The 8,899-nt window shown below is 49.7% G+C and overlaps 1 protein-coding gene across 1 annotated transcript in view; it reads left to right on the forward strand.

Moving 5' to 3' along the window:
- The window catches only part of LOC104497421 (elongator complex protein 3), a gene marked incomplete at its 5' end in the record, with an annotated part of 35,505 nt that extends 27,100 nt beyond the window's left edge, over window positions 1-8,405 (forward strand). Inside the window, one exon of the mRNA XM_010140670.1 lies at window positions 8,329-8,405. Coding sequence (XP_010138972.1) covers window positions 8,329-8,405 — 77 coding nt within the window. The remainder of the gene's footprint in view (window positions 1-8,328) is intronic.
- Between the last annotated feature and the right edge of the window lie 494 nt (window positions 8,406-8,899).

Genomic DNA, 8,899 nt, shown 5'->3' on the forward strand with positions numbered 1-8,899 from the left:
TATGTACAGGACTAACCTTCAGGTGGGGCCAGTTGAACTGCTGAGTGTGCCTGTTATTTACAGGAACACATTGCAGGGATTCCTGGTAGGTATTTGGGACCTTTCGCCTCTTCTCTCACACTAGTTTTACTCACCAGAAGTCATTGACAATCTGCACTCTCAAACTGTAGATCTGCAGGAACATTTGAAGTTGTTCTTCAGTGCAGACTGAAGACAGAGACAGTATTTATAACACTAATGGTCTCTTTATTGTTCTGATGAGTAAAAGGGGAAGTTCAGAAGAAAAGGCTGGTTTCTGACCCCAACCGGACAGGTATTGAAACAAATTGCTGAAGACGTATGCTGCATTTTCACACTGAGGGTGGTGAGACCCTGGCCCAGGTTTCCCCAAGAGGTGGGAGAAGCCCCATCCCTGGCAGCACTGGAGGTCAGGTTGTCCCTTGGGGCTCTGCTCAACCTGCTCTAGTTGCAGATGTCCCTGCTCCCTGCAGGGGGTTGGACTGGGTGAGCTTGGAAGGTCCCTTCCCACCCAAACCAGCATGGGGACACTGCTGGTTTAATGACTGGTCGGCTCTCTCTGAAAATTGCTGGGTTTTCCTTCAGTGGCGTTTGAAGATCTCGTAGCCCATAGGAAAGAAAATCGATGCTGCCTGCCTCCCGTGCTGGGTGAGTCATCTAACTCCCCAGTCTCTCAGTAATACCTTCCCAGCTGGGCTGAGGGTTTCAGCAGCCATCGCTGAAATTCCGAGCCTGTAGATCTAAAATCTCACAAACATTTAACTTGACAAATTGGGGATTGAGAAGCAGACACGTTTCACTGCCCTGTCTCTCTCAATGCCCGGTGGCAGCACTTCGTTAAAGTGTAAGAGAAGTTACGAGATTAGCTTTTAAATATTTAATTTTGCTTGGTTTAGAGTCAGAAGATCTATCAGCTCCGGCTTTGTCTGTCACAGTTAAAGGCGGTGTTGGTGTGGTGGCCTTCTCTCTCCTGACAGTGGATGCTTTCGGTGCAGCTGGGTTTGGGCAGGCCCCTGTAGTCATTAGTGAAATATTGCTTCTATAATAAAGAGATCAATGAGATGTAATCTCACCATCTGGAAGATCTAGAATGGGTCTTACCTGCAGACTTGCCATTTGAAAAGCAGTTCTAGCCCAGGCATCTCTTGTGTGCTGAGAAGCACCCCAAAAGCTGAATGCTGTGAATTCAGTTCTTTAATTCTACCACTCATTTAATTGTTTTTATTTAAAATATATATATCTAGAGAGAGAGAGAGGCGACAGTCTTGGTTTTGAGATTTGGCCTTAAGAACAAAGCAGACCCACCCCAAACATTCCATCTGTTAATACAATAAAGCTTTTACTCTGGTTTTCCTTGTTAGCTCCGTGCCTTCACCCACCACCAACCCTGCAGCGTGACGGGCGGGAGGAAACGTGGTGTATCTGCTTTGTTTCAGTAGAACCCCACTAGTAGTTCACTAAATTATAATTCTTACAAACGAAATACCTTTCCAGAGCGGGGCTGATGCGTCTGTACCCGCAAAGCACCCAGGCACGCCAGGCTCCCACGCTGCAGGGCCACTCCAGAAACTTGCCCATTTAAAGGTTAAGCAGCTCGTGTTAACCCTTAAAGTTGAGGTGGTTCCTCTGAGGTCGTTGCCGAGGCTCCTTCTGCAGCCAGGGATGGAGGGGAGCTGGACCTTGTTTGCTAGGTTAGAGATCTCCATGGGGAAGGACTGGAGGTAAAGGAGGGGACGCTGCCTTTCACGTGGGAGATGCAAACGAGGAGGAAAAAGGCTTCTTCAGCCTGGACCTAGACCATGCCAATCTGCGCTAGATTTAAACTCAATTAAACTGAATTAAATCTGTACTGCATGAAGAGTGAGTTGCAAAGGGGGGAGTAAAGGTCTTCTGTGCTGCGTGGTTTCCTGTGCTGTCTCACAGTGTGGTTTCATCCGTCATCTTTATTTATCAAGCCCGAAGAGCCAGCTGTGAGTTGGAGGAAGGATCAGCCCTATGAGAAAGGAACGTCTTCTTTCTGCATTTGCATCCAATCCGGAGTGGATTTAAATGGAGCAGGGGCTGGATATGCCTGGGAGACTGGGGGAGGATCCTGGGACTATTCAGAGCTTTCTGCTTGTGGGTCACGAAAAAAAATCCAATAATCCAATCTGGAACCCAAAAGGCCATCACTGTTTTGTGGTGGGGAAGTGAGCTGTTGAGCTGATGAAAGGAGACGCAGGCTTCAAAACACCAGTTTTATTGCAGACTCGCTTTGTGATTTTGGAGAACTCACCAAGATTTGGCTCTTCTGCTGGGACGCGGTGATGATAGACCTCCCTACTAAGTAAAGGGGTGGTGAAAAGAGTGATTTAAAACCTCTGGAAAGTAATCGGGGCAGGGAGTAAGCACAAAATTGCATTTGACAGAAAAAACCCGAGGCTTTCAGGTGCTGATTTCTCTTCCAAGCCCAACAAACAGCAACACACAGACTAGATACAGGCCAGGCACAGTTGCCGTGGTGGGTCGGATTCTGCTAATGATTTACCCCTCGCTAGAGAAAGGATTATGAAATGCTTCACACGCAGTGGTATTAACAGTCGTGTCAGCACAGAAAGATATGTCTAAATCACGACTCTACCTGTGACGCTAATCAGCTCTTTGTGGTCGCTGCAGCAGCAGGAGGTCATGGAATCCTGGTCTCTCTGGGTTTAGTCCCGCCGCAGACTCTTGAAGCATGTGGGGAGAGTCGCTCTGCGGGGAGAACCCTTCAGTCGCTGGCGCTGCAATGCGCTCACGGGTGCAACAAACCCCAAAGTGCTCCCTTTTTAAATTGAAATAAAAAGATTTGCAATTATCTTTAAGACCAAAAAAAAAGAAATTCATGTTTGCCGTTCGCATTGCCTGGATTATGTTTTCTGATGGCTGCCAGAGTTTTAGCAGTTCTCAGTAATTCTCAGCAGAATCTGCTGTTTTAAAAGGAAAACGAATGCGTCTGTGTTTTCTCTCGACGCACATTTGAAAATGGAAAGCGTCATATTTGTAAGAGACTGGGTGACGCTCCCAAAAGCCCTGACTTCTCATTTTCAGAGGATTTTTGTCTCCCGGTATCTTTAGGAACTTTCAGGAAATGAGTTGCCAATTATCTAATTGTTAAAAAGAGTGAATAAAATCTCTGCTGCAGGGACAGAGGTAGGGATTGTTCCTTGGCTTCTTCGGTTAACAACTATTTTCTGGTTGCTCCGACACACCCAGCCTTTCTCAGTGGTGGTTAGAATGTTGGGTTTTACTGTTTCCTCCATGCTGATAAGGTTATCTCAAATCCTTTGTCGTTCTCTGCGGTTGGTTGGTTCACATGAAACAGCCTTGCGTTTTCCCTGAAGATAAAATCCAGCGCTGAGAGAAGTGTAAGTGCCAAAGCAAACTCATCAGAGGTCGTGGATGGATCTGCTGGGCGTTCTTAACTTGTGCTTCAGGTTGGGGATGTGGAGGGTGGGGTTTTGGTCTGCGTCCGGTACACAATAGACAAGAAAACGTTCTCTCATCCTTATTTTCCTACCGCTCATGGATTTGAAAGCCTAGTTTTGACCCTTCCTCATGTAAACAGGTCCTGCCAACTTGAAGAGCAAGGGCCTGCTCCAAAGCAAGCTCTGGATGCTGCCACGTGCCAGTAAGGGTCAGCTTTGCCTTGAAGCCCTGCATGGAGTCTAGGTTTTAGATTGCAGTGGATTTCACAGCAAGGGATTTGTCTGACAGCTGGCAAAGTGTCTTCTTAGACTCGGTGGAGGTCCTTAAACTTTTCTTTTCGTAGCCTGAGTGTCTATCAAGGCCCTTGGTAAAAAGAAGGTTGTGTTGCTTGCTCACCACTGACATCAGGCTCCAAGTCACCCGAGCCCAAGTCTTGACAGGCTCTAAAATGGGACTTTTGTGGTCTCTGAATGACTCCCTGTGAATCCTCCCCATGCCTTGGCAGCCTCAGTCTGATCATGGGAGACACGCTTGGAGGCCGAGGAGTTTCTCTCAGAGCTCTTGTTTTCTTCCTTTGCTTTTCTAGCCGTGTTGAAAACACAGATGTTTATGGCCTGTCCCATGGCAGCAGAGGCTTCCCAGCCTCCTGCCCGGCTCTGTGCCGTCACTGTGTTTAATCAATCTCTGTGGAAGTGCTGTAGGTGGCTACAGCATTTGTTGCTTCTTTCTCTTGCCTTTTCAAAACCCCAAAAGTGACCTTCCAGCCATGGCAGAGCGTTCCCCTCATAGAGCAGCGCTGTGCCGGCAGTAACGCAGGCAGTCATGAGGGGAACATCCTTTCTGATACCAAGAGAAGCAGCCGTGGCCATCCCAAGTCCCCGCGGCTGGCTTGAGGCTCGCTGCTTCTTCTGGGTGAAATCCATAGCGCTTTGGCGAACGTAGCATCGCCTTTTCGGGTCCTGTGCCTTCATGAACCGCTAATCCTTTTCTCAGAGCCCATCAAGGACAATCCTGCTTTCCAGAGGTCCTACTGATGGTCGAGGTGTCCACACAGGGATCCAGGGCTCTCCCTTCCTCAGGCAAAGTGCCAAGCCAGGTAGTTACTCCCCAGAAAAAAACAGAAGAGGCTTCGCTATCACCAGAATCGCAGCTGGCATGTTTGGGGATTGAGGAGAACCGGAAAGCTCAGCTGCCTGAGGTTCGCTGCCTTCCACACAGGGCCCCGCTGCCACTTCTGAGAAGTGATTTGAGGGGGAAGGAAGCTGCGAGACACGATATGCCTTGACTGCATCTTCAGAAGAGATTCTGGTGGCTGCCAAGAGATGCAGAGGCTTCTGTAGAGATAAAAGTCTCTCGTGTGCCTCAGTAAGTCTCTGCTATGGAAATTTTATGAACTATTAGTAGCTCTTTAATGATCCTGAAAACAATCTCATTTTCACTTAGTTCTGTGACCAGTGAGCCGTGGTGAAGGAATCTTTGAGGATACTCAGCCTCGGAAACTGCACGGCAATATTTCTGTGTGGCAGGGCTGAGTCAGAGGGGAGTATTTATGGGCTCTGCACAGAAAGGGTCACAGGCAGGGGTTGCTGCACATGGGTGATGAAATCTTGATTTCTGCCGTCCTCTGGTAGCAGTCCCGTGCCGACTGCTCGTCCGTTTGGGCCAGAAGCGTGTTTAATCCCGATGCTGTCGTCACTTTTCGCTGTCGTCACTTTTCTCTGTCCTCTGCTACAAAGCAGACTTTTTTTTTTTATTCTGAAATGAATTTTGAGGTTTGAATGTTACAGTGAAAAGCCAGGTTTGGGGTTGTATCAGCAGGCTTCACCATTATTCAGATGCTTCCAACAGAAAGGAACAAAAAACAATTAAATTAACCAGCAGCCGTTGCCAGAGGATGTGTCATTTGAAGATTGCAGGGAGGGATGCCAGCCTCAGCTGGCCCCTGGCCACAGGTTTCTGTCCAGGCAGGCATGGTCGGAGCTCCTGCCCTTCAACCAACTCACTGGCAGTGAATCTGGAAGGGGTTGGTTGAAATCTGCCAAGCTCAAGCTAAGCTCTCCTGCGCAGTTTGATAGGAAATATTTAAAATTTAAACCCCTGTTTTAAAGACCCACAATGAGAAATGCAGCCAGTTCTGGCTTGGAAAGACAAAAGGCTTCTTGGGCCAGCTTTTGGGCTTGCCCTTCCACTCCTGGGTGATGACAGTTCTTCTGTGGTATTTCTTAGATGGTGGGTTTTTTCACTGGAAAGCACAGGTGGGGCAGTGGGAAGGGTGCTGCCTGAACAAACCCCCCCAGCTCTGTGGAACTGCGTGTTGGTACTCGCCTTGTGATCAGAAGCCACCAGCATAATCCCGCAAATTTGGCTCTTGGGATTTGCTTTCATACAAAGTTGTGGCAGTTTCACAACGTCTGTGAAGATGGATTCCTTCTCCGAGGTGTTTATCCACGTCCCGCAGATCTTCTGCTCCATTTGCCTACTGTGTTGCACTTCTCTCGGGAGTGAGGAAGGCTGTGGATGGTTTCTGGCTGCTTTTAATTCCGTGCCTTAATACCTCGTTTCTCTTCCTGATCTCAGAACACCCGTCCTCTGGGCTGGTTGTGATTTCCCTGGTAACTTCGACTACAAGGAGATACCTTCATACTAAATGGCATCCTGGTGCATATTGTAGGCTGGGTTTGTGAGCCTTTGGGTTCAGAGCAGCTGAAGGGAATCCCATCCTCATCCTCCCTTGTGCACCAGTCATTTTCACAGGGGGTTTTCGTGGATTTTGGCACAGTTCGTTTCAGAGGAATCTAAACCACCGGCTTCATTCCTGGTGCAGCTCAAACACACTCTCCTGAAAAGCCTCTTGCCTTGGAATCGTTCCTAGGTGGAGCAAGACATCCCCTGCAGGGAATCCACGCCGTGTCTTCACGTGTCGGCTCTCAGCGTGGGGCATCTCCTACCTCCTCTCCAGGGAAGACTTTCCTGTGGAAGGACAGTCATTTTGTGTAAGAAGTTACTGCTATGAGCAGGGGCCTGAGATGACGACCGAGATGCTTCACGAGGGCACAGCGTGGGACGCCTGGGGCACAGGGCCAGCCAACTGCATCATCGTTCTTGTTAATGGCATGAACCCATTGCCCTCAAACGAGGAAGACTTGGCGCTCAACTAGAGCCACTTCATAGCACTGAGAGTAATGGAGGCAGCGCATGGTGCTCTGGTGCAACCTAAACTGCCTTCTTCAAAATCCACACATTTCCCAAGACCTTTAGAATAATAATTAAAAAAAAAAAAAAAAAGGGAGAGGTTAAGTAACTCTGATCAAGGTGTTTCTAAAACCATCAGCTGAATTAGTCAGTTGTCCTTTACCTCTGAGAGGGTGGTTCTCCAGCTGTAGATTGTGCTAGTCCTTCTAACCACGTTGTTCTGGGTCACGGGTGGAGCAGCTCTGCCAAAAACCTGTATGTCATACCCCAACATCTCTGCCAACGAACCCAGAGGACTTATTTTTAGGCAAGATACTGATAACGGTGGTGGGTTAATGCAGGTCAGAGATCCTGTCCCTCCCGGGCAGAGATCAGGAAAGGAGAACGGACGTGTCTGTGATGGGCTTGGGGTTTTCCGTGGCCTCAGGTTCACTCTGAAGCTGAGTGGATTTGGGTCCCTTCCAGGTGTTTTTAGTTGAGGACAATGCTGTGCTGCGATGTCACAGGGGCCTGGCCTCTTCTTGGAACTGCATTTGCTCAGGTACTCTCCAGTCTGGGCTTCTTTGTGGTTTTTCAAGCTCTTCCCAGCTTCAGCTGGAATGAGGGGCCCAAGGACATCTCAGGTCTGGGTTTCAGGTGCCTTTTCCGTACCTTAAATTAAGACAAGGCTTCTCTGGGATGTTGGCCGGGGGTTTGTCTGGAGCTGTGGTGCGTAAACCATTTGGTAGCTGTTGTGATGTGCGTTCAGTGAATTCAGGGTCAAATCGCCGCAGCAGTGCATGGGCAGGAGGGGTTTCCAGCTGCACCGGGTCACTCCCTGCATGGGAGATGCAGCTGATTCCTAGAGAACCATTTGCAAACACTGAAGTTTCCAAGAACTGGCTGGAGGGATGAGGAGAGAGGGGCTGTGTCCTACCTGTCCAGTCCCTACCCCCTGGCTGCCCTGTCAGCCATGCCAGGATGCTGAATTCCTCCTCCCTCCCCTGGTGACTCTGTGAGTGGGTAAGGTGAGGTGAGGGGGAAGAGGCTGCTGTGGTGGACCTGTCCTGCCGTGGGGCTGGGCTCACCCTGAGCGCGGGCGCTGCGGGGTCTCATTAAAGAGAGGCAGGCAAGGGAAGGGGCTGTTTGAGAACTGAGGCGTTCGGAACTGTCCTTTTCAACAAGGAAATTGGATTGCGACTGCCGAGCCCACTTGTCTTACGTGAAGTGGAGCTGAGGTCGTCTCCAGGGGTGATTGGACAGAGTTTGTCTGGTTTTAGAGCCCTCCAGTTCCTGGTAATGCTGCCTGCAGCTGGGCTGCCTCCTCTCAAGAGCCTGTTGTTGGAGTTTGTTATACCTGAGGTGCTCTGAACTCTTGACTCATGTTTTACCGTTGTTCCCATGTTGATTCCTCTCCCTCGCAGAACACAGCCTTTCTCAGACAAAGGATGAGGAGTGTCATTCAGGGCAGATAGAACCATGTTCCTGTGTTTTGCCTCTTGCAAACTCCATAATCAGCCCAGATGCCAACGAGCGAACCCCCCCGCTCCAGCATGGCAGCCAGAGAGGCCCAGCACCGACTGTTTGGAGAGACTGAGCTCCTTTCAGCACCATCCCTTTGTGGGGGTGACCTTCCTGCCTGGCCTGGCTTCTCCACGCTGAACTAAACCTTTTGTGTTGTTCTTCTCACAGGTGTTGGCACAAGGAACTACTACAGGAAGATCGGCTACGAGCTGGAAGGGCCTTACATGGTGAAAAGGCTGGACTGATGCCCCAGGAGGCCCTCACCCCAACCAGCTGCTGGGAGGAGAGAGGAGACAAGACTCATCCTGAAAGGAAAGCTCAAGATGACAGCCGTAAGCTACAAACCAAAGCCACCAACTGCGAAGGACTTGCTTATGCCCACTGCAAATCGGACATCTCCTCTGGGGAGGGCAGCCCTGCCTGTTGCCCCAGGTGAGGCTGGGGACCTTTCACGTGTCTCGTTAGCTGCCGTGTCTCCGTCGGGGCTCTGATGGATTGCGGTAGAGGACTGAACCAGAGGTGAACTGAAAGCTCTGAATCTGGGGACTCTCTTGCCTGGTGGGCAAAACATCTGTCATTTCCATGATGCTCTCAGCGGGCTTCTGATGGTTCAACACTGAAATTGTGGGGGTCGTTCTGCAACACGAATTAATTCTTTCTCTGTGTGTATTTGTTTGTGCTGGGCCTGGCTTTCTGTCCCTGCCAAGCAACACCATTTGATCCTCCCATGGTAGGAGCC

This window comes from Buceros rhinoceros, unplaced genomic scaffold, assembly GCF_000710305.1.
Source record: "Buceros rhinoceros silvestris isolate BGI_N320 unplaced genomic scaffold, ASM71030v1 scaffold13657, whole genome shotgun sequence".
Classification (NCBI taxonomy): domain Eukaryota; kingdom Metazoa; phylum Chordata; class Aves; order Bucerotiformes; family Bucerotidae; genus Buceros; species Buceros rhinoceros.